This window comes from Stegostoma tigrinum, chromosome 8, assembly GCF_030684315.1.
Source record: "Stegostoma tigrinum isolate sSteTig4 chromosome 8, sSteTig4.hap1, whole genome shotgun sequence".
Taxonomy (NCBI): Eukaryota; Metazoa; Chordata; class Chondrichthyes; order Orectolobiformes; family Stegostomatidae; genus Stegostoma; species Stegostoma tigrinum.
This window is the reverse complement of record NC_081361.1, coordinates 65216472-65241797: the sequence shown is the minus strand read 5'-3', so window position 1 is coordinate 65241797 and position 25326 is coordinate 65216472. Positions and strand designations below refer to the sequence as shown.

Here is a 25326-nt window from a genome sequence, read left to right as displayed (position 1 = left end):
AGGGATATGGCTCAAATATAGGCAAGTAGAACTAGTTTCGTTTTGGAAACCTGGTTAGCATGGACTGAAGGGTCTGTTTCAGTGTTGTATGACTCTATGATCTCAGAAACCTAATAGTGGTATTTTCAGAATTCCTTCGTCAGCTTGCTATTCCCTTTATATCGTTGAAAGTAATACATTGGAATTTTCCTGTTTTTAGCACATAGGAAGAATTCTGCAGATGCTTTCATCATTTCCTGTGGTGATGTTAGTTTTGGACCTGAGAGAATGGAGTGCTACAAGTTCTGAGAGTAGAGAAATTGAGATGGCCAATGTCATACACACAGTTCACAATGAAGATTAAGGAAGGATACAACACCAGAGGGATGAAACCAGGCTGAGGGAGAAGACTGAAAATGTTGCAGTTTTCTGCTAGTTGCAGGATGCCTGAAAATACGCCATTAATTCCTACTCTGTTTCTGTCCATTAACCAATGCCAGCTAATGTGCAACCCACCATCCCATGGACCTTAATTTTATGTAATCACTTATTGTGTGCTAACCTGTCAAATGCTTTCAAAAATTCATATACACTAGCATCTACTAGTTTCATTTACTCTTACCTTTTCCACTACTAATTTCTCAGAATAAGCCCTAACAGATTTGTGAAATAAGATTTCCTTTTCATAAAGCTGTCTACTGTGCTTAATCATATTATGATTTCTAATGCAGATGACACCAAAATTGGTGGTCTCGTGGACAGCGAAGAAGGTTATCTCAGAGTGCAAATGAACTTAATCAGATGGACAAATGGGCTGAGAAGTGGCAGATGGCGTTTGATTTAGACAAATGACACATTTTGGTAAGGCAAATCAGGGCAGAACTTGTACACTTCTTAGTAAGGTCCTGGGGAGTGTTGTTGAACAAAGAAACCTTGGGGTGCAGGTTAGTAGTTCTTTGAAAGTAGAGTCACAGGTAGTCATGGTGGTGAAGAAGACATTTGGTCTGCTTGCCTTTATTGGTCAGTGCATTGAGCATAGGCCTAACCAATGTCCTGTACAGCCACAACATGACCTCCTATCTCCTATACTCTATGCACTGGCCAATAAAGGCAAGGACATTGTAGGTTAGGCCACTCTCGGAATACTGAGTTCAATTCTGTTCTCCCTGCTATACAAAAATGTTGGGAAACTTGAAAAGGTTCAGAAAACATTTACAAGGACGTTGGCAGGGTTGTAGCATTGGAGCTACAGGGAGAAATTCATTGAGAGGTGTGGGAACAGGGAACTGAAGCTGATGCTATTGCAACGGACAAGCCACACAGAGTGAAAGAGGAGTAGGTCATTGGCAATTATGAGCACACAGCATGAAGTGAAATTTGAAGAAGAGATGAAGGACAAGGCTGGTAAAGGGAAGAAGGATCCAGAAGGTTATTGCTACCTATAAATTGCTGAAGCTTGTAATTCTCCAAACCTGTAAAATCTCAGAGAGGATTGTTATTATTGTGCCAAATGAGGCAAGGATTGAAATGAAATGGCGGAGCAGAACAGCTTTGAGTCAGTGCAACTGAAGGCAGAGTATTTTGAGGTGGTGCGTGACATTGAGAGTGGATTTTATGATACAGCAAAATCAGCCATCAAAGAAATTCTGTTAGGTGATATTTGTAATCTTAACTTGTAAAATAGAATTCATGTATAATAAATTGGAGATGGATGAGAGGCCACTATCTGAAATATTAATTATTTTCTACAGCTCTAAATCAACAATTAGGGCATCTTGACCTGGAGTGGAGTAAATGAAAGAGAACTCAGCTTCTGGACTTTTATAAGTAGACAAAATGCAGAATAAAGCCCTTTTTCACTTGTGAAAAAAACACAGCTTTACATTGTTTGCAGCTTCCAGGAGCCCGATGGAGAAAAAAATTGGATACATGCTACTGTTTTAAGATCCTGAATTGTGACTTTCACATATCACTGCCAAACTTTGCAAAAAGGGGGTGGGGTGGAATGACAGCAAGAGAGTGCTGTTCATGAAGGTACATGCAGACAAGCGAATGGTCAACGAGATTCTTGATCTGGATGGGTGGCCTGTGCTGATAATCAGCAGCAATATCATTCCTATTTGCCAGCAGCAGGGCTGTTCTTTTTGAAACAGGCTGACAAAATAGTTTTGGCCGTCTGCTACATCATAAGCAGTAATAGTGTTCTGTTTTCATTATACTGAAAGTGCCAAAAGTATATCGGCGGCTGTGTGATAATGTAGAGGGAGAAGGGGAGGGCAGGAACAAATATTAAATCATTTAGCTAACTTCAGCAATATTAAATGATTCAATGACCTTTGGAAATGGTCCTCAAAACCAACGACTTGATCAAGCTTTTCTATTTAAATCTACCCTAATATCTCCTTTTTGACTGTCAGATGTTATCTGATTGCACATATGTGAAACATTTTGAGATGTTGAACTACATTAAAAGTAATGTATAAGTTCAAATAACTACTTAACTCGATGCAAAAGAAGTTTGTAAAAATCATAGTTTTTATCCGTACCTATAAATGTTCAAATTGGACTTGAGTATGTAAGGGTAAGAATTGTGAATTGTGTAATCATGTCATCAAGGTTGTCATGTTAGATGTATCGAGAGAAGTCATTGCCACATGCTAAGAAGGCATGGACAACTTAAAAGAGAGAATATTTTTACAAATTATATTGCTTCTATTATCTAGAGATGAGCTTTATCTGTTTTACAACAGTCATAACATTTCGAAAGTACCATAAATTATGAAATAAGTGTCTTTATTTTTGTCAGATCTAACTGAGAACAAACTGCAAAGGTAGAATTTACCTTAAACCACCATCTGTGCAAAATATTTCAGGCTCACATGCATGCCAGCAGTATAGCTGAAGAATTTCACACCATTCCAATGAGTGTAAACTTCATGAACAATTACAATTTAGAGTTTGATAAACACTGAAGGGTTACCATGCAAACACCCCTATAAAATGAGATAGATTAATGACTGTTAACTTGATCTTAATATGAAACACATGAAGTGATGAAGGAAAAACAGCAGTAGTCACTTAGTGACCACATTCTTTGAATATCTCTGTGATCTGAGCTGGAGATCTTCCCAGAGCACCAAATTTTGTAAAATGGGCTTCAATGTTTTTTTTTAATAACTAAATGCCAGAATATCTCATGAGGGATTAATGTTTGCAATTCATTTTTAATTTGTATGTCTAATACAGGGGTGTGCAATCTGTGGTTTCTAACCTTTTTCAATTAGTTCATATTATGATGGAAAATTCGATCAAAAATGTATAGCAAGAACTGTGGCATTTTAAAAATTCATTCATAGGATGTGGTCCCGCTGGTCAAGCAATGCTTATTGCCCTTCCCTAATTGCCCTTGAGAAGGCGATGATGAGCTGCTTCTTGAACCATTGCAATCCCTTTGGAGTAAACTCACCCACACTGATGTTAGAGAATGAATTCCAGGGTTTTGATCCAGAGACAGCAAAGGAAAAGTTATATAGTTCCAAGTGAGGTTGGTGTGCGGCTTGGACAAGAACTCACAGGTGGTGGTGTTCCCACATATCTACTGCTCTTGTCCTTCAAGATGATGGAGGTTGCTGGTTTGTAAGGAGCTGTTGAAGGAACCTTGCCATGTTATCTTGTAGATGGTACACATTGCTACACTGAAAGTGGTAGATAGATTACAACCAAGTAGGCTGGATATTGTCCAGCTGTTTTAGTATTGTTAAACCTGCATCCAGCCAGGCAACTGAGCATATCCCATTACAGTCTTGAAGCATACCTTACAGATAGTAGATCATTCCACTTTATTTCACTGTTTCAAATGATAACTTTAACAAAAACATAATCACACTCAATAAATTCTTAACATGCACTTAGAAGCTTAATCTTAAATCACAACAATAACAGAATATTTCAATTCCAGACATCTTAAAATTTATTTCAGAGATAACTTCACTGACAGTTATAGTAAAAGGAAAAAGTCAAAACTGTATTCAGAATTAGGTCTACTTTCATTTTAAATGGTCACTGTTTTTGCCAGTGCCTAATTTAATAATGATCACTGATAAACATGAGATGAACATTTAGCCCATTTTAGCTCAGGATTCCAGGGGACTTCTACAATTGTCTCCTTGCCATCTATCACACTGCAAAGATTTCTACAATTTCCAACACCACCCTGTCACCTAAATATCCATTGGAAGTGTTGATATTATTTACCTAAGCAGTTTATTTTGTAGGCTGGTAACAGCACTACTTTTCACATTTTTTTTCATTATTAGAGGTAAATATTTATAAGGCTGAAAGAATGAAGCAGATACTACAATAGACAGTCCATAGTCATAGTTTTTCTTATTCATGCGCAGCTCGTGGGCATCGCTGGTGGCTCAACTTGCTCAACAAGGTACTGGTGAACTGCCTCTTGAACTGCTGCATTCCATTTTGTGTAAATAGACCCACAATTTACGGAGGGAGAGCATTCCAGGATTTTGACCCAGTGACACTGAAGGAATGGCAATATATCTCCGAGTCAGGATGATGAGTGGAAGGATACTTGCAGGTGGTCCCATGTATCTGCAGCTTTACGGGCAGATTCATACAGTACAGAAACAGACCCCTCAGACCAACCAGTCTACACTGACCATAATCCCAAACTAGTCTCACCTTCCTGCATTTGGCCCATATCCCTTCAAACCCTTTCTATTCATGAACTTAAGCAAATGTCTTTGAATGTTGTAACCGTAACACATCCACTACTTCCTCTGGAGGCTCATTCCACACCTTGGACCTTCTTGATGGAAGTGAACACAGGTCTGGAGGTGCTGTCTATAGAAACTTGATGAATTCTTGCAATGCATCTTGTAGAATAGAATGCACTGCTGCTACTAGAGATGGTGGCAAGAAGGGTGTACATTTCTGGAGGTGGTGCCAATCAAGAGGGCTTTCAAGTTTCATGAGTGTTGTTGGAGCTGCACCTATCCAGTCAAGTGGGGAGGATCCCATCACACTCTTTGCCTTGTGGATGGTGGCTAGGTTTTGACAAATCAAGAGGAGAGTTACTCACAGCATTACTGGTTAGGAGACGAGGTTCAAAGCTATTGTCTTTGCTTGGCTAATCCAGCTCAGTTTCTGGTCAATAGTAACACTCCAGGACATTGATAGTGAGAGTTCAGCAATGGTAATACTATTGATTGACAAGTATTGATTATCATCTATTAATGCTGCAGGCAGAGTTGCACCCATAACTTCCCATCATGGAATAATAGTGTTCAGCTGTTGCAATGCCACCCAAAATTTTTAAATGTTTAGAATGCTCTTCACTTTAAAATAAAACTCAGATCATTATTAAATCGAAATTATCTTTTTTTTCAGATGAATAAAGTCCTTACACTGAACACATGGACCAGATCCTTCTTTGGCAAGATCTGCACTAAACAAAAACTTTTTATTAGAACATTCACTTTCCTGTCCGTGTCTCATTCCTACCTTGCACAAAAGTTTGGTGGCTCAGTGGTTAGCACCACTATCTCACAGCACCAGGAACCCAGGTTCAATTCCACCTTCAGGCAACTGTCCGTGTGGCGTTTGCGCATTCTCTCTATGCCAGTGTGGATTCCCTCTGGGCGCTCCGGGTTTACTCCCACAGTCCAAAGACGCGCAGGCTAGGTGAATTGGCCAATGTTAAATTGCCCATAGCATTCAGGGAGGTATAGATTCGAGAGGATGTGTCTAGGTGGGATGCTCTGAGGATTTGTTGAGCTGAAAGGCCTGTCTCCACTCTGTAGGGAGTCTACGATAAATTATTTTCAATAATCTCTGCCTTGACAAGTATGATCATTCTTATCAAGTGTATCTGCTGGTTTGATTGATCAAAAATCATGGAAATCCTGAATTCAGGAGATTCTCTGCTGGCCTCACTCCTCCTATTGATAGGTATTTTATGCTAAGCTTAATTTCTGATCACTTCACCATAGTCTCACTGACATAATTGCCAGAAGAAACCAAACAGCTGTGTCCTTTTGGTCCTGTGATGGACCATGTATAACTTAGAGTTATCTTCATAAGCATTGCTTTTTTAAAAAAATTGCATTTTTTTCAAAAGTATTCCTCCTCTTTAAATGAGCATGCATTTCATGTCTTAAAGATTTATACTAATCGTTGTTGAGGGTTTTGTGGAGAGACCATCATTTTCTTCACATCAACATATATCCAAGTGATATGATAATCCAGAATGGTGCCACTTGCTTTCATGTAACTCATGTTTTAAGCAAGCTCATAAATCCAGTCCAGCTGGTCTCCGTCAAAATAAAAAGTGAGAAAACTGCATAACTCCATCACAAATTTCCATTCTGGCTCCTCTCAAGTTTATGAGGACTGCTGCAATCTCAAATTCTAACAGCTCAAAGTTTGGAAGTTGATTATTAAACTATTTGGAATTGGGAATTTTTATTTGTATGTGACCATTGCTCCAAAAGCAAAATGCAAACTCCAAACAATGGAGGGAGATTTATACAAAGTGTCAATTAAAAATGATACTGTATGAAACACAAGATAATGGACTAACATCCTTACAAAGGACATTTGTGTTTTACTAATTATCAAGAAATTAGATGAATGGATCCATTTAACTCAACATGACAAATGAATAGAAAATATGCACAGCAACTGCAAATTAATTCTTCAAATTTTCTTTGAGAAATTCTTTTAACGGTTAGCACAAAAGAAAATTTTCACATGAACGAGAATAATGTTTCAAATGGGAAATTCAAACTCCTACAAATATACAACTCCCCGAAATGCAATGTACATTTCACAAAGGGCTCCTTCAACTATTTGTGGCAATCATCTACAATTGCAAATTCAGCAGTACATAGTCAGTAAATGCACTCCATACTGTGAAGTTACAGCAACATTGAAGAGGTGTAGGAATTGAAGGTGAAAGCAGGGACTTTAAGCAGGTGAAGAAATGCAAGACAAAACAAAAATCAAAGTCATGATCAATAAAATGCCTGCTGTGTGTATTATGCTTCATAAATGTCCCAAAGTTTTTCACGAATAATTAGTTTGCATAGCGGTTACTTTTGTCAAATAGAGAAGTTCTGCAATCTACCTACACAATGTGGTGCAGGCTGAGATACCTATTAAATACTCTACTTAAGGGGTTCTCACCTGCACTCTTATAAAAATACTGCGACCATTTGTGAAATATTTTTCTAGTAGTTTAATGTCTTTTGGCATCTATGGAAATGTTAAAATGTTTATAATGGCATGACAATATTTTCAGATTTTTCGTCAACAGCTTTTTTCTTCCCACCACCCCCCACCCCACCCCACACACAAAGTCTCTCCATCCCCCTCCCTGATGAAGGGTTTAGGCCCGAAACATCTGCTTTTGTGCTCCTGAGATGCTGCTTGGCCTGCTGTGGTCATCCAGCTCCACACTTTGTTATCAAGGAATCAGCCTTTCTGGTTTGGCAATGACAAGCCTGTTCAGTCATTCCTCCTCCTTATGTCTCTTCTTTGGTTTGGTACCAATTTTTCCGTGCTTCAAAAGAAACATATAAAGTGCCATATAAATGTAAATCGCTGCTAATGATGAGCAGCCACAGCCAGAGGAAGAAAAGAGAGCTTCAGTTGCAAGGTGACCAGATGGAAAGAAGCATTGCTGTAGTTTGTACTTTGAGCGTACATAGGTTCAGGACACCATGCCAGCACTTCGGCGGGCTATAATGCAAACGCCTATAATTCTTAAGGATGCTGCAAGAGGTGTGTCACCTCCTGAAACAACCAAAACTGTTAATGTCAGCATCAAATGTTGCAAAGGAAGTCACCTTCCCTCTCATAATGCTTCCAGCTGCAGCAAGAGATACCAATAGCAGCAGTCCACACCTGTGTTAACCAGACAAATTGGGAAAGTAATGGAAGAGTTGTCTCTTATAAGAGCAGAAACTGTTGCGAGATCTTGGGTTCCAACAATATTTAGGCTTCACCCAGATCCAATGATACTGAGGGCACCCCTCTATATTTCTTTTCTAATCAACCTATTCAGAGATTTGATTGCACATCTCTGGAGCAGGTGAGACTTGGCAGCCTGGTCTCCTGATCCAGAGGTAGGGACACAAACACTGCACCACAAGAGCCCCCAACAATCCACATTAACTTGCAACTGGTGTGTGAGCACCTGCAGTGGATTGTGCAGCTGCCACGGTATGTTAACATCATAACAAGCACACTCACCAACTCTCTGCTTATACACACAATGCTGCTTGGGAAGAGGCTCATGATTTCATCCAGGCCCCACTATGCAGTGGTCAGTAATTAAATGAACCTGTCATTAAGCCCACGAGTCGACAACAGTTCTGCCAAGCAGCTTTTTGGGATCATTAAGCAGTAACTCCATTCTTTGGACAATGCCATGGCCCAGCAAGCAGCAGCTCAGCTGAGCAAACATTGCTCCCTTCCATGAGTAACAGCTGCCCAATCCTCCTATTATCCAACTAATACACCTGCCCAAAAATCAACATGGAGATTCAGTTTAGCTGACATTTTAAGATCACCAGCTGCTACAGGAAAACGCCTAAATATTATTTATGATTTTAATAAGGTTACACCATCTACCTAAGTAAGAGCCCATTGTGCCTGTCTTAGCTCGTCTTTTACATTTGCTCTACAGTGTTATTGGACCTGGACTGACTTACAGGCCAGAGTAAACCACCATCCTCTCCAGCTAAACTCAAGGACGAACAAAGCTCTACTCAACCCACAAACTCTGTACTGTACAAAGTCACATTCTCCTCCCAATGTCAGTTTTTCACATCTCGGCATCCTATACAATGTCAAGCAACCTCCTCTGTTACAATCGTCACTTACTTTCCCCTTGAATGATCTTTGCTCCAACCTTAGTCCACTGCTGTAAAAGCCCTTGTGCAAGTCTTTCTCACCTCAAGAGAAATTATTATAACATTCACCAGGTCAATTTTTAATCCTTCACCTTCCATAAACAGGAACACAATTAAGTCTGTGTACAATCTCACAAAGACTCATCACTCCATTATTCCCCTTAAGCTGATCTATATTGGCCGTCAGCTTTCCCACACATTGTTCTATTTAACTCCCTTTCTGGTGTCCCAAAACCCATCTCTGTAATCTTGATTCATGAGTGGTGAATAGTCAAGGTCTTTTTGCCCCCCAGAGTGGGGACTCCAAAACTAGAGAGCATTGGTTGAAGAAAAAACGAAGTTGCTAGAATAGCTAAGCAAACTCTGGCAGCATCTATGAAGAAAATAATCAGAATTAACGTTTTGGGTCCAGTGACCCTGCACTGGTTGAAAATGTGATGGCGAATGTTTTCCACAAAGAGGATGGTGCATGTATTGAATGAGGTGCCAGAGGAAGTGCTCGACGCTGATACAGCTACAACGTTTCAAAAGGCATCTGGATGGGTACGTGCATAGGAAGGGTTGAAAAGGGATGAGCGCCAAAGCCTGGCAAATAGGACTAGATCAATTTTATCAGATCATCACGTGGACAAATTAGACCGAAGGGGGTGCCTCCATTCTGTACAAGTGTATAACTCTTCCACCTTTACAAAAACTCCTCTGGTTTCTCATCCTGGGCCAGTTTATCAGCCTAGCTTCAGAAGGCACGCTGCAGATGTTATGTACAGGCTGCACTGCCACATGGTACCTCGTACTCAAGCTGTATTCAAGTACTGGGCTAAGTGCTTCTAACCATAGAATTTCTCAACTGATGCAGGTAGATTATTATAAAATAAACTAAGCTGGGTGGAGAAGGTTTGTTCAGCTGAACTGCTGCAGATGGATGAGAATATTTGGAGTAAGACAAGGGGGGGGGTGGGGTGATTGCCCAGTGGTATTATCACAGGACATGTTAATCCAGAGACACAGATAATGTTCTGGGGACCCAGGTTCAAATCCCACCATGACAGATGGTGGAATTTGAACTCAATAAATTTCTGAAATTAAGATGACCACAAATCCATTGCCAATTGTCGGAAAACCCATCTGATTCACTAATGTCCTTTAGGGAAGAATGCTACCATCCTTACCTGGTCTGGCCTGCATGTAACTCCAAGCCCACTGCAATTTGGTTGACTCCTAACTGCCCTCCAGGCAATTAGGGATGGGTAGTAAATGCTGCCTGGCTAGCAACACCCTTATCCTGTGAATGAATAAAGAACAAATAGCCCAATAATGGGTAGCGTTAGAATTTTAAATAGCCTACTTACCTGCAATATGACCTGTCAGTTGGAGGATCCCGGAAAAACCTACCTTAACCCCGGAAACATCTGAGGCAACAGCAAGGAGAATCAGCCAGAATCCATGTCTCTTTGTTTCCTGTATTAGCTGCTGTATTCTCAGCGAGTTAGTAGGTAGGTGCATGTAGGTGTGTATCTGGGTAGAGTCAGGAAACTAATTGGTAAGGAGATAGAATGGCTGAGGTGTTAGCTGGTTAAGTCAGATGTGTGCTTGAGGGTGTGCAGTGGCAAGTTGGATGGCGCATGCCAGCCCGGTCAGATCAATGCTGGGTAGGGGGTGGCTACAAAAGCACTTTTCTGTCAAATCTTTCCTGTGTAAATATCGAGGCCAGTAAACCATAACTATCCAAAATATGAGTATTTTGAAGAGTCCTCAACCGCATACAGTCTCTGATATTCCAGAGATCAGAAAATCTGAACTACTGTTAATTACAATTATGTTTTCCTTTTGAACTAAATGTAATTTCCCAGATATTGAATATAAACATGAAGAAAGCACATATAGTTCATTATGCTCGCAAGTGTTTTTAATTCAGTTAATGTCGATTTTGATATCACTCAACAAGGGTAACACACTGAATATTTCTTTCACTGTCCTTAGGATTTTGCAATCAATAAAACACTCACTCAACAAATCTGTTTTTTTCCCAAATACTTCCTACAGTATTAAAGCTGCAATGCAATAGCCCACTCCAGATGCCATCTTTGCGTGCAACAAGAGTTCAGTGTAATTAATCTGGTTTTTATTTGAAACTTGTCCAAAAGACAGTACTAAACGCAAGATTCTTTGTTTTTGAAATTCCTTTGTTTATATTGCCCTACCACTGATATTATGCAATTGTCCCTTTTAATCTTAACATCATGTATTGAGGGACGTACAGGCATTTACAACAATCTACTCATACTTCCAACACACCTCTCTGAACTTTATTGGACTCATTTTTGAAAAACATTCACTCACTGACTGACTACATTACATAGAACAAGATAATAAAATGTGAGGCTGGATGAACACAGCAGGCCAAGCAGCATCTCAGTTGTGCTCCTGAGATGCTGCTTGGCCTGCTGTGTTCATCCAGCCTCACATTTTATTATCTTGGAATCTCCAGCATCTGCAGTTCCCATTATCTCTGTTACATAGAACAAGGCCAGTTAGTAATTATCCTTTCCAATTGCATAACAAAACAATTTTAAAAAAATCAATCCTGAATAACAGCAAATAAAAAGGCAATTCATCATAAGTATTTCTCAGCCAGTCCATCTTTTTGATAATGAAGATGTTCAAAACTTACATTATGCGGCCCTCTTCACTTTGGGTTTTGTATGCAACCTCCATGTGTGTATTAGTAAAAGTCAGCATTTTTGTTTTCTTATAAAACCCCGAGTGGTAGATAGAGTTTAATTTGAATAAATACTAGGTATCACATTTTGACAAAACAAACAAGGCCAGGGCCTATACAGTCAATGGTACGGCCCTAAGTGGTGTTGTAGAACAGAGAGACCGAGGGGTTCAGGTTCATAGTCCTTTGAAAGTTGGGTCACAAGAAGGCAGGATGGTCAATAAGGCATTTCGCACACTTGCCTTCATTGCTCAGACCATTGAGTTTAGGAGTTGGGACATGGTGAAGTTGTACAGGATGTTGGTGAGGCCACTTTTGGAGTACTGTGTACAGTTCTGGTCACCCTGCTGTAGGAGGGATATTAAGCTGGAGATGGCTACTTCACCTGACGAAGAAGCAGCATGCCAAAAGCTTGTGATTTCAAATAAACCTGGTGAACTGTAACTTACTGTGACATGACTTTCAACTTTGTCCACCCCAGTCCAACACTGGCACCTCCACATCAGAAAATTTTAACATTTTCTAGGTCTCTGTTGTAATTTCTAAGGCTGTTTACTGACATGATAGCAGAAGCAAACCAGGTTTTATGGCACAAAGCTGCAGAGTTAGTATCAACCCTATGGGAAATGTAATGCACGATAACCTTCAAATCTCCGTGAAAAGCAGAAGTCAGTCGCTTTGATAAAAAGGTATAATACTGAGGAGATCCACATGAGATTAGATATCAGAATATCTTTCCTCACACTGAAGGTATATTGTGGGTTTCTAATGAAAAAAGGATAAAAGGACTTTACTTCTTTATGACAGAGATCAATGTGATTCAAAGTTAAAGGGATACACATGTACAGATACTTCAATACTCTATGAAATCCATATGGGACCAGAGAAACAGATGCACACGAGAATGAACTAATCAGTGCACAACTAACATATATTGTAGTGTTTAAAATCCATATCCTGGAAATTTTGAGATGGAGATGGCTTTTCTTGCATTTTCCTTTGTGGTTTCATCCATTTAGCTAATATATTTGACAGGTATTTGAAATGGTTTAAGCTGTGCAGGGTTTGAATATAAAAGTAGCTTTGATGCACTTGAAAAGGACCTTTTTAAAATGGGAATAAAGGCAAGAAAGGAACCAAATCAAGATAAACATCACTGAGGTAACTTTCATTAGTTTTTTCTAAAATTCAATTCAGATCTGATCTATATATTTTTTTAAAAAGCCTCAAGTTTCACTTGTTTCTAATTCTAGGTGATTTTTATTTTAAAAATGTAGCAACAGTAACCATTTCCAGCCAGGTATTGCCAATCTTCTACTATTACAACTTGATTTTTTTTTTAAACTAACACTTCATGGTGTGTTAACAAAGATGCTATGATCCTACTGTTTGTACACTATTTTGCAGCAATACATACTTAACAATTAAATATTTAACTGAAAAATAACAAAAATCAGTTCTTCTTCATTTCCACACTGTAGGGAATCTAATCTAATCAGAAAAACAATAATGGGAACTGCAGATGCTGGAGAATCTGAGATAACAAGGTGTTTGGGGCCTAGACCCTTCTTCGGCCCGAAGCGTCAGCCTTCCTGCTCCTCTGATGCTGCTCGGCCTGCTGTACACCTTATCTCTTTTTCAGTCTGCATAGGAATGACACCAGGGATGGATAGAAAGGAACGGATGTTAGACATCTTGTGAGCTGTGAATAAATGTTGGAAGGTACCAGTTTGTAGCAGCTTGATAATTCCATTGATGCCATTTTATAATTTGCAGCCTGTGCAAGTGCGTTAATAAGATTCAGACTTCGAGTGGAAGGATGACAAATGGAAGTGCCTTGTGTCTCTATTCTTGGAGGAAGAACAATTGTTACAAGAAGCTACCCTAAAGTCAAGCAGGAAACATGATGAGCATGATGCAGCCAAGTTCCCCTTGACTTTTTTGTCCGCAACCTGGACTTACGAAGTGTAGCATTCAGCTCACTTTCCATTTTTGCATAACTATTTTTATCCTGTTTGTAATTAGCAAGTACCACAGGAGATAATCCAACATTTACAAGTGACTACTCAAATGCATTCTTCACTAATGCTTTGCAGAGACTAATGACTGCAGTTGGTGCCCAAAACAGACAAAGTGCAGCACTCTCTAAATTAATGATAATTTGGACTTGGAAATACTTTGTGTAAGTTAGGTAGTTCCTGGGGTTTAAGGGAGGATTTCTCAGGAGAAAATATTGAAATTTGAATTCAAAGTTCTTTTAAACAAAATAAGAATGTAATATTAATTGGGCTTAAGCACAAAGTAGCTTTGAACGTAACAACTCAAAACACTCCTCGTGGAATAAAATGTCAGAAAGCAGCAAACAAATTGGTATACAGGGGTCAGGAACTTCTTCATTTAAGAGGGTGCCAAAATATTTACAAATTCTGTACATCGCACACTAATGAAAGCCAAAAGCCTATCGTGATTCAGAAAAGATGTCTCCACAAGGCAAGGACTAAAAAAAGGACAATCCCCATAATCATTAAATCACATTGATCAGTAATTGAGATTACAGTGCGCCTCAACCAGTAGTCTTTTCATTACATTAGAAGATATATTAAGAACCTCTGCCATCATAAATGAATAAAGAGTGAAGACAAAGACACAGGCCAATCAATCAAATTGCAAAAACACAAAAGAGTCCGTTTCTAATAATATTTTACCAGACATTATTCAAAATATTCACACACAATTTAACTTTGTACACAGAAGGGTTTAATATTGCTGTTACTGCATTGATCTGTAGTTTAGATAGCTGTAACACTCTCAGGTATATTATCACACTTTGATTATATTTTATTCATAAAACTAAGCTTTTTGAGTTTAATAGTAAAATATAAAATGTATAACCAAAGAATGTATTAAATACAAGTAACAGAATGAAGCAGCTTCAAATCTTAGTCCAGTTATGATGAGACTGAAAGTCCCAAACACACAGGATCAATTCCAGGATTTATCCATGAACAAGTTAAATTTGGCAATTTCTACAATATCCAGACACATCATACTATACACATGTACATGTTACACAAATAGAAATGTTCATAGTTTGGCAATCACCATACTTCAAGACTTTAGTGCACTGTGTTGCTTTGCAAAAGAATATTTCTTTTTCTGTTTTCATTGATCATTGGCAGGCACTTCAATTACCCTCAAATCTTCATTTAAGACTTCAGCAAAAACATCAAAAACTCTGACAATATAGGAATCATTTGAAGTACAGCATAAAATAGAGGCAGACCTGGTTTATCCATAACCCATTAAGCCAAATATTTCTTTCTCCCTAGAGCTATCTTCTATCATAAGCAAACTGGATAAGTCAAAAGTTTTACATGGTGAACCCAAATTAATTCAAGTGGAAGACCCCTTTAATTCCTAAAATGCCCATTAGACTGATTTACTGCTGTTGATGCACATGATTTTCACTTTCTGGCTCACATTTGTTTGCACATTTTGTTACTTTCTGAACATGCGTTATGATGGTAAAAAAACTGAAAAACATTAATATACACACATGAATTCAGCACTTCAATCACAAAGTGATGACCTGGCTTTTAAAATTCAATTCTTTAGAGGACATGCCTACCTCAACACATGCTGAAATTCGCTCAGCACATCTCCTGTAACTGCACTCTGAAGAAAACACCTGAACAACAAAAGACATCAGCACATTCCAACTTTGATCAGATGTTTCTCAAAACATTTGGCTTCCTACTTAGAGAACCAGAAAGAAATGGTTCAATAAAACTGCACACCCTTTTAGCTGTATGCATGTCCATAGAAAGAGATACTTAAAAATTCAAGACAGTTAGTGTTAGGGTTAGGATTAAGGCTAACCATAACCTTAATCTTACCATAGGATGCATATGAGTTCCCTGCACCTCTGAAAGCCTCCTATGACCTTCACTATCTGAAGAAGAACATAAGACTTGATGCTAAATTAGGAATATCGAAAGAGGTACAGCATTAAAAGGCAAAACAATAAAAGGGCTTTCTTTTCCTATATTCTACACCAGCTTCAGGGGTCATTTTCAATCTTTTACACATTTTTGAATGAATAGCAGAGTTGGCCAGTGATTTGAAGTCTAATAAATGTATTCTCAGAAGAGTTTGAATAAACCAGGTCAAACTACTACTCCAAGAGAGAAAAACAATCGCCTGCGGTTTTCAAAAATCCCAGCTGGCTTGTCATTCAACGTCATGAGTGAAAAAAATGCACTGTACTTCCCAAAGGCAATTGTGTTTGCATCAAAAAGATTCCTGCATCATATCTTAAACAACATATTTCTTTGAATATCTACATAAAAAGGTGATTACATCTGAAATGTGCATTGAAATTCAATAATGATGCCTCCCTTTTATTAGACTAAAAAAAGCTGTTCTGACTTTTCTGACATCTTCCCTCATAAAAAGGAGACGTCTGTGTCGAAGGGAATAACATTTGATAAAAGGTTTCCCCAGCCATAGCAAGGGGTTAACTAACTTACTACTGCCCTGCCATTTAAACGTGAACCAGAACTTCCCTCTACCAAATCAAAAGAGATAAACACGTGTGCACGCAAATACTCCATGTTGAAAGCTACACAGGTGAAGAAGACAGGGCTCATGAAGCAGGCAACCCCAGTAAAAACTGGCATCTCAAACTATCTGCACAAGAAATGACTAACTCATGAATAGCTCAAATATTTTAAGTGTCTGCAAATATTTAAACCCAGTGAGCCTCGGAATGTTTTTCTTCTCAACTAACTGAAATTCACCAATTTAAGTGCTTACTTCCACGTCAAAAAGTGAAATCCTTCATCTGCTAGGCCAAAACTCAAATATACTAATATTGCAAACGAAAGTACACCCAATTAATTTTAATCACACTACAATTATCATGCCTCCTAATTACTGAAATAGTTTTTTAAAAAGTACAGTTATTGATGTGGCCTGTAAGAATATCATTCACTGAAGGATCATCCTAATCTTATACATTAACAAAGTGGTACTCAACCTGCAGCCGAAAACATATTTAGCTAGTCAGAGCCACAATATAAACTTTTATTTCCCCATTACTCATCATAGCCACCAAAACATATATTCTGGAATAATAATTTTTACGATGGAAACAATGTGCATTTTTTTAAAAAATTGTTTCTGTTTCATATCAATGCTAACTGTACGTGGTGCAAATCCAGAGCATTATGGCCCAAACTAATTGTGCTTTGATCCAATGTCAGGTTGGGCCAGAACTCCTGGTTAATGCTGCATTTACACTATAACAAAAAAAAATCAGAGTTATAAGCTGACCGTTTGTACAAGCTATGATTCTCATCTAAATGCAATATCAGTAATTAAAATCCAACTTGTATTCTCCAAATCCTTAAAACTATCACGTTTCTCACACTGCTACTCTGTTCTGACACTTGAAACATTTGGCTTATACTGCAAGAATACCTCAGAACGTGTATTTTTTTCCCCTGCATTTTGCCATATTGACCACCCATACCTTTGAACTTGACAATTTCAGTCTGCAATAAAAAGCAGCCATAGCAAATTGCTTGCTACCGTCACGCATCACTGAAATGAAACAGAGCAGAATAACTTTTTGGAGAACGAAATATCTTTTGAAACTTGCACGCTTGGTTACTGCTAAAATTTATTTTTGATCAAGGCTTAAGAAAAAACTGTAAAGCTCCAATAGCCCACATTTACTCATCTATTGTTAATGGTATTAATTCAGGTTTGGATTGTAATGGATTTGACTGTGGGGGAGTTGAGTACTACTGCATAGATCATTAACAGTGTCAGCCCTCACAGGAATGTTACATCATCTTGTGACTGTACCCAATGCCAGTGAGCATCATATTCAATGTGCATTTTATTTAGTTTGCAACCATCATGATCTATTTTCCCATTTTTTTGAATCTTCAGTTTGCCAATATCTTTGCATGACTTATCATAAGAGAATTTACTTTCCACATTGCAATCAGCAACACTGTTTCCTTGCTTTTCCAAAAATCCATTAGCCAAGTTGGTTTGTTGGCAATGTGTCTCATTGGTAAATATTTCCTTCTCCATTGTAGTGAATGGGCCTCCTTGGTTTGAGGGCATAGAAGACAAAGGATCTGTGGAGGTCTGACAATATTCGTCCATATCATCAGCCAAAGTATCCAAAAAACTTCCAATGGAGATGCCATCCAATTTGTCATTTGGATCCTGTAGGCTGTTCCAGCTACCTCTCCTTGAAGTCTCCTGGCTTTCTACAAGGCTGTACATACTGCTGGTCAGGCTGCTGCATCTGCTGGCAAGAGTGCCTTTTTCTTCCAAAATCCACTTCACTGCCTCAATCCCTTCATTAACAGCCATCAACTGGTGCATAATCTTGATATCAATCGTTCTTAGATATGCCTAATGATAAAAGTGGGGGAAAAAAAAACTGTTTTCAGACAAAGTTAATACTTTTCTGATCAATTTTATTTTCAATGAATAAAATCAAGTTACTCCCAAGTACAAGTATTATGAATAGTGTACACTTTCCCCTGAGCATCCCAACATTCTTTATAAAGGAATATCCAATCTAAATGACAGTCATTAATGGCACATTAACATCTGGTATACATCATCCCTAAGGAACCTTTGAATTAGAAAACTAACATTCAGCGTATTCTCTCTTCATTTGTATTCCTGCATTACCTCATTTACTTACAGGTCTAAATTTGCTACTCCTGAACAGGTCATTAAAAATGAATACATTTTGCTCATTGCTTCTTTTGTTCTCTGCTGGAGAGCACAGCAGAGTTCAGAAACTTGAGTCAAGGTCTCTGTGCCACAGCAATAGCAGATGTTGTTGTCTTGCTGGGAAATAAATCTGTTATTCAAACTGACGGCACCTGCATTTATAGTCCTTATGATTAAGAGGTTAAAAAGAAATTGCAAAGCCCGAAATAACCTACATTTAAACAGAACACACTTCCAGTTTAAACAATTTATTTCAGTATTGTAATTTATCTGCATTTTAACTGAGAATTCAAAAGTGACTGTTTTCCACTGATCTGACAGTAATAATTACTTTAGGGAGATCATTACCAGCCCAGGAGTCCAGGTGATGTAAAGAATTTGCTTGCTGCAGCCTAAAATATCCAGGAAACTAGTTTCCTAAGTAGGGCAATTTGGGAAACCTTTAATTAAATCAGCAGTTAAAGAGGTCTTTGCTTAGGTTGCTGAAAAATTTTCTCTCCAACCCATCCCTTTGTTCTTACAAAGGTTTTTGAGAACCAGTTGGGTTTTATGACAATTGTTTTAACCAGTTTTTCTAAAACTCCGGAATTTAAAAACAAGAACTGTTTTCAAAAATTGTCAACTGCCATTTTGGAATCTGATTTCATATTCTGGATTACTATTCCGGTAACTAAACAACTAGATCCCAAAATGGGCAGGTTTGAAGGTTGTTGCTGATGGGTGGGCATATGCTTAAAAATCCACAAAGTAGCCTTTCCTACCAGCCAGCATACTGTTCCCAGTCCGTCTGAAACGTTACAACAAGTAGCAGTATTGGACAGCTGGCCCATCCTTGGGCCTATCGAGATCCTTAAATCAACACTGACTGACAAATAATTCCTCCTCTGGTGATATTCAACCAGCAGGACGGGAGGCAATGCATGACAGAGTAAGCACTGGTATTGGGCGAGGTGACAGGAACTTGGCCTTCTTTGCCCCTGTGCGCATTGGAGGCACCTGTACCCCACCATCCTTAACCCACAAGCTAGCCGCATGAATCCACTCCAACTCATTCACATGCCCATCTGAAATCATGAACTAACAACAGGATGCTTGGTATGCTGAGATCACCTGCATTCCCAGCTGCTGCCAATGCTCCCACTGGTGTTGGTGGGATGACAGATCAAGTTGGTCAATCCAACCAACTGGCAGCTTTTCAAGGCATGGCTTCCTCGCAAGACAATGGCAAAGGCCTCACCCTAAAGTGCTCTCAAGTTGCGGTGGAGCTATATTTGGGGCAATGAGCTGGCTCCCCACAACATTTTAAGCTTGGGGTGGGAATGGGGATGGGGATGTAGACCAAAATATCTTATAAAATCTAGCCCTCTAACTTTCGAACTGAACCACAAGCCTGATAAATGAGTTAGTGTCAAAAAAAAACTCCAGGGCTTCTCTTTCTGGAATGTACCACCAACATATCTCCATAATGCTTGGTCACTATCGCCCATATCTTCATCAATAGTCATAGTGGTTGGCCCCTGGTTGACAATTATGGTGGTGTCAGCTATGAAGCGAATGATCATAGTACGTAGGGGTGGTAATGAACATTTAAGCTAATATAGAAAACAAACTTTCTGCTATAAAGAGTCAGATACCAAGGTTCCTGTGGGATCACACATTGATCCTTCTGATGTTGTCAACCTCCACATCTCTTATAACTGACTACACAGTGATACACCACAAAATGCTTTGCTCCTACAAGCCACTAATATCTGGGGGTAATAAAATGTGAGGCTGGATGAACACAGCAGGCCAAGCCCATCTGGGGGTGGTCAGGATTTTCCCCCACGGCCAGGCTGTACTGCTTTGTAAACCTTTACTGTCCCATAATGCTTTTGTTCGCTAAACCAGCATAATTTCAACAACTATCTGCTCTCCACTCTAAGAACATTCCAATTCGATGGAACACAAGCACTGATGATAGGTTCACTGTTGTTAATGACCTTGCCTGTCAGCTAATGAATTTCCAGCTGTTACACTGCCCATTTATCCATCACCTACATGTTCACTGACTCACAATGGCACCCAGTTAAAGGATAACCTCAAATTCTCATCCTTTTATTCAATTCCCTCCAAGGCCTTGACTCTGTAAGACAGCAGTGCTCCTCCAATTCTATTCTCTTGCACATCTCCAATTTTAATTGTTCCATGATTGGTGGCCACACTTTCAGTTGCTAATAGTTCTAAACATTGGAACTCCCTCCATAATCTCTCCCTTCTCTCCTGTTTCCCTCCTGAAGAATTAGTTCTGATAAAGCATTTGATCATCTGACCTAATATTTCCTTATGAAGCTCACTGTCACAGTTTGTCTGATAATGTTCCTACAAAGAACCATTTCACAACAATAAAAGTACTACACAAGTGCAGGTTTTTGTTCTTGTCACAGAGGAACATAAATCAGGAATGTAAAATGGACCTGGTTATGTCATTTAAAACCAAAAATGATGCAGACTATGCATTCACCATTCAGTCACAATGGTATATGAGTTAGCTCCACCATGTGGTAAACTTCTTCCCACACAAAGAGGCCCAACAATCTCAGAATCTGAATGTGAATTATTATTGCACTGCGGTTGAAATAACTGCACTTCGAAATAAGCTGTTCAATCACACTTCAAGAATTCACAGGATTGAAATACATGAAATCTCTAGTTTACTGATAGAAAATTAAAATTTCCTTTCTGGAAGAGATCAAAACCAAAAAAAACTACAACGTCATTGACATCAGTCACTCTCTGGCAAGTCATTCAATTGGCCATTCAAGTATAAGCAATATGGGGCTGTTGGAGATGAGAACCCAGGATGCTTTTTACCCTCCTTACCCATGTGAAGTGGAGGCCTATTTTTACTTGTCATAACTGGTATCATGACGCAGCTCATTTTGACAGCATCTTTGGATGTGAAATTAATTGGCTCAGCTTCAGCAAAAGGGGAAGAAAAGAACTGGTTTGCTTTGGAGTTACATGTAGCTTCCTCCTGTTTACTTTCCTTGTGTTACAAATACAAGTGTTACATGGTTTTAAACTACTGACATTGAAACACCGATACCCAAAAATACACAGATGTGTTTCACTGTTCAATCTAAATTTCCCAAATTTCTCTCTCAAAGATAGCTGAAATTCAATGTCAAAAATGAAGTTTTAACCTGTCTATTTGGTAACAGTTTGTGCTACGCACAATATCTGTATATGCATTGAATAATAGCAATTTTGATAAGCAGTTTCTATTCACATCTCAGGACACTAATTTTTTTTTGAAGGGGCAACACTCCTGAGCATTAGGAAGAAGGTTTTAGAACATAAATTTGTAATTAAATCATTTCTCACTTTGGAATAAAGGGGGAAAATCTTTTGAATGCCTTTTCAGTTGGCAACACAGAAGTAATTGTTTCTATAATATCATTTGCCTTTATTCTATGGAATCTACACCAGTTTGTTTGCAATCTGTCAGGGGCAAGGATATGAACCTGTATGATGCGCAAACATTGAATCTTTTCTTTTCCCCAAGTCACACCGAGCAATTTGGATAATGCGGGTAGGACACCGTCTGAATGCAGTGGCATAATCTTTTTGGCATGGATTAGTTAACAGGTTTTATAATAACCTGATACAAATTGTGGCAGTCTCTTCGAGTCTATCATTTTGTCTAGGATGCTTATACTCCAGTGTAAACTCTCTCTCGGAGCTGTTCCTCTCCATCACTAAACCTCCCATTACCCAAAGTTAGTACATTCACCCGACCCTGGATCAAGGCTCAGCAGATCTGAGGCCGCAAACCCATATTCCTACCTACACACGGACCCTACCGCACCTTCCTCAATATGCTGCTGCATCCTTTGGCTAGGAGAACCACTAACCAATCCTCTGAACCCAAACTCTCTCATACTCAGCCTAGAACCTGGAAAATTAACCCCTTTCAAACTCACTCACTTACAGATTTCCGTCTATGAACAAAATGTTGCATCCCCTGTTGGTCAAAATCTAATACAACAAATACAGTCTAATTATAAAATGCATGGACTAAGTCAGAACCATCAGTATCACTAACAGTAGCAACAAATCTGGAGAAATACTCGAAGCTGTTTTGCATCTTCTGCAGGCCAGTCACCCACTTACAGCCAAATATTTTAGCATTACCTGCACCCTGCCATGTTTGTAGATTCTTAACAATACTGCACACTACAGCCCACCATCTCCCCACAAGTCAATAGGAAATCCTGACTAGGAATGCCACCAGTTCTAATACTCTAGCATAAAGATCTATGCAATCATAGAAATATCTCAAACCCCTAAATTTGCAATATGTCAGGAGTATATTATAGCATACACTGTGTACTCAAACTTGTTTTACTTGCATAATTTTCAAGGATATGGGCACTGTACAGGAGAATGGCCAATTCCTGCTCCAATGTTCCTATAAAAGGGTATATTCTTAAGAATAGGAATGTTAAATTTCTAAGACTGAAGGAGGAATGGGTAAATATCCCACTTCACTTCTCCCATGTCCCCAATATTTTTGGATCCATCAACCTCTGAAACCCATTGTTTTTGAACCTACAAATTCTCTTTCATTTCTAAAGACTGCTTCACTTGACATAATTAGCTGTATCAGAAATAACCTGCTCATATACTGTAGAAATATTACAAAGCAGATGAATATTGGATAGGGGATTATACAATTTGAGTGATTGGAATTGTAAGACAAAAACTGAAGAATGCATAGTTGCCACGTCAAAAGGTAATGTTCATTTACAGCTCATTCAAACATATCCTGTGCTCCTGCACATCAGACACCACCAGTCTTATCAGAGCACAATGTATTTAGTTTGAACAAAATCAGCATTGGTAAGAACACATCTAAAATACTACATACAGCTTTGCTTTCTTATTGGGGAAGGTTTATATTCACATTGGATGAAGTTTAGAAAGTTCAGAGTCACCTGGGATGAACCCATTCTTTACCCAGCAAAGGGAACAGGTTGGACCCTACTCCTTACAGTTTAGAAGGCTTTGAATCCTCTATGTTTCAATTAGATTCTAAGTGTGCCTGACAAGGCAAATCCTAGGAGAACGTTTCCCTTTGTGGGGAGAATCTAGAACAAAGAATAAGGGGTTTCAAAACAGAGAAGGAATTTCTTTTCTCTCAGAGGGCTCTTAATCGTTGGAACGGGAAACTGGGTTGTTGAATTTAATCACGGTTGTTAGAAATACCTTTGATCCTCAAGAAAATCAGGATTATAGGGGGTGCGGGGAGGGGAAGATTCTGAGTTGAGGCCACGGTAAAAAATTAGCCATAATCTTATGATGGAAGGTTCACGAGGCCAAATGGTCTACACCTGTTACTATTTCTTACGCCTTTATTCGCAACGTTAGCATAAATCTTCAGTGAAATTTGCAGTGGGAGGGACCGATCGTATGGACAAAGCGACCCCCAGAGACAAAACAGGTGGAGTAGGAAATTATAACTTGACAAATCGCAATGGGAAAGTTAAGTAACTTGTATATAAAATAAGCAAAGGCTCCAGTACTGGCGTTAGTTCTGACCTTGAGTGGAAGTTGATCCTAGAGACGAGATAGATACAGGAATCAATTCCGAGTGTCTATGGGTTACTCAGATTAGGGCGTGGTTTAGCCTCAAAAGTCGCGAATTGCTAACTGACAATCAGAGATCCTCGCCAATTTAATGCAGAATGGATTCTTCTCAGAGCTAACTCAGATCACTTATTCATGCACCTGACCTTTTATTTTGCATCAGCCAGCAACATTAATTTACTTGAAATGAAGCGTTAACTCAAATATCTATTCAAACGTCGTTGTAAACTGACTCAGTGTTTCAACAAAAAAAGACAAAAGTCACATTTGAAGCAGTTAATTATTAACTGAAATGTTGTGGAAAATGTTGATTCAATAGGAAACAAGTCCCATTACCTCAACAAGTTTTCAAACTATTGCACAGCGGAGAGAGCAAAGACCCCTCCTCAGAGTCAAGTACAGAAGCTTGTGACTTGGGTCCCGACACTGTTCCCAATCCTGAAGGGAGTATTTCCTTTAACCTGATAAAGGAACAATTTCTTAAAATCAGTCTAAGTGAGTTTAGTTTTAAAAATGAAAGACTAGGTGTGAGATCATTTCGTAACATTCAGTGAAGGGGTTAATGTGAAGATTTCTCAGGTGAGATCCGCCTGGGGGTCACAATTGTTTGCTAAATGCAGCCGGTCAATGCCGGGAGCACTTCCGTAGGATTTAGGCAGAGCTCCCGACAATATAAGTATCGAACATCTACTTATTGCAACCTCCATAGGAACGGCGTTGCTGGCGGAAATGAGATAGTCATACGCTACAGCCGACTCGCCCAGAATTTACCTGCAGACGCCAAGCTGTAACGTTTTTTTTAAAAAAATCAACACCCTACCCCCTCACCATTTCCAGCCGGAGCATTCGGATCTTCTCGGCCAGCCCCTGGGGCAGCTTCTTGTTCTGCCCAGGGAACAGCGCCGCCTGGTCCCCGCTCGGCCCAGCAGTGTCCACCTTCTCCCCGGCTAGCCGCGCTGCGTCCTCCCGCAACCACCGCAGCAAGCCTTCTGGCGTCTTACGTCCAACCTTATTTTCCAGATCCTTCAGATCCGGCAACAATTCGCTCGCACTATCTTCCATGACAAGATCTATGAATCGATGTGTTGGTCCAAAGGGATTCAGTCCGGTTAAAACCAAGCAGACTAGCTCTGTTCCCCACCAGGCACCCTCCCTAGGATACACATTTCCCTACTGAGCCTCTGTCTTCCCCGGCCCCGGCGCCGCTTCACACCAATTTCCACCTGCAGGCATCGCTGAATGAATGAATGAAGAGACTGCGGCGAAGACAGCTCCGGCTCTGTCACCCGACCCTCTCTA

At 39.4% G+C, this 25326-nt stretch overlaps 1 protein-coding gene across 1 annotated transcript; it reads right to left on the bottom strand.

Annotated features, from left to right (window-relative positions):
• Positions 1-14314: 14314 nt before the first annotated feature.
• Positions 14315-25326, bottom strand: lurap1 (leucine rich adaptor protein 1). Its single transcript, XM_048539916.2, has 2 exons — positions 24856-25326; positions 14315-18066 (listed from the first exon to the last, which is right to left on the bottom strand). The coding sequence occupies exons 1-2, from the start codon at positions 25087-25089 to the stop codon at positions 17470-17472; spliced, it is 831 nt and encodes a 276-aa protein (XP_048395873.1). The 5' UTR covers positions 25090-25326; the 3' UTR covers positions 14315-17469.

Coding starts and splice junctions, on each gene's coding strand:
- lurap1 (XM_048539916.2), bottom strand. CDS start 25,089: ATGGAAGATAGTGCGAGCGAATTGTTGCCGGATCTGAAGGATCTGGAA. Junction 18,067..24,855: donor GAATGCTCCGGCTGGAAATG/GTGAGGGGGTAG, acceptor TTTTATCATTAG/GCATATCTAAGAACGATTGA.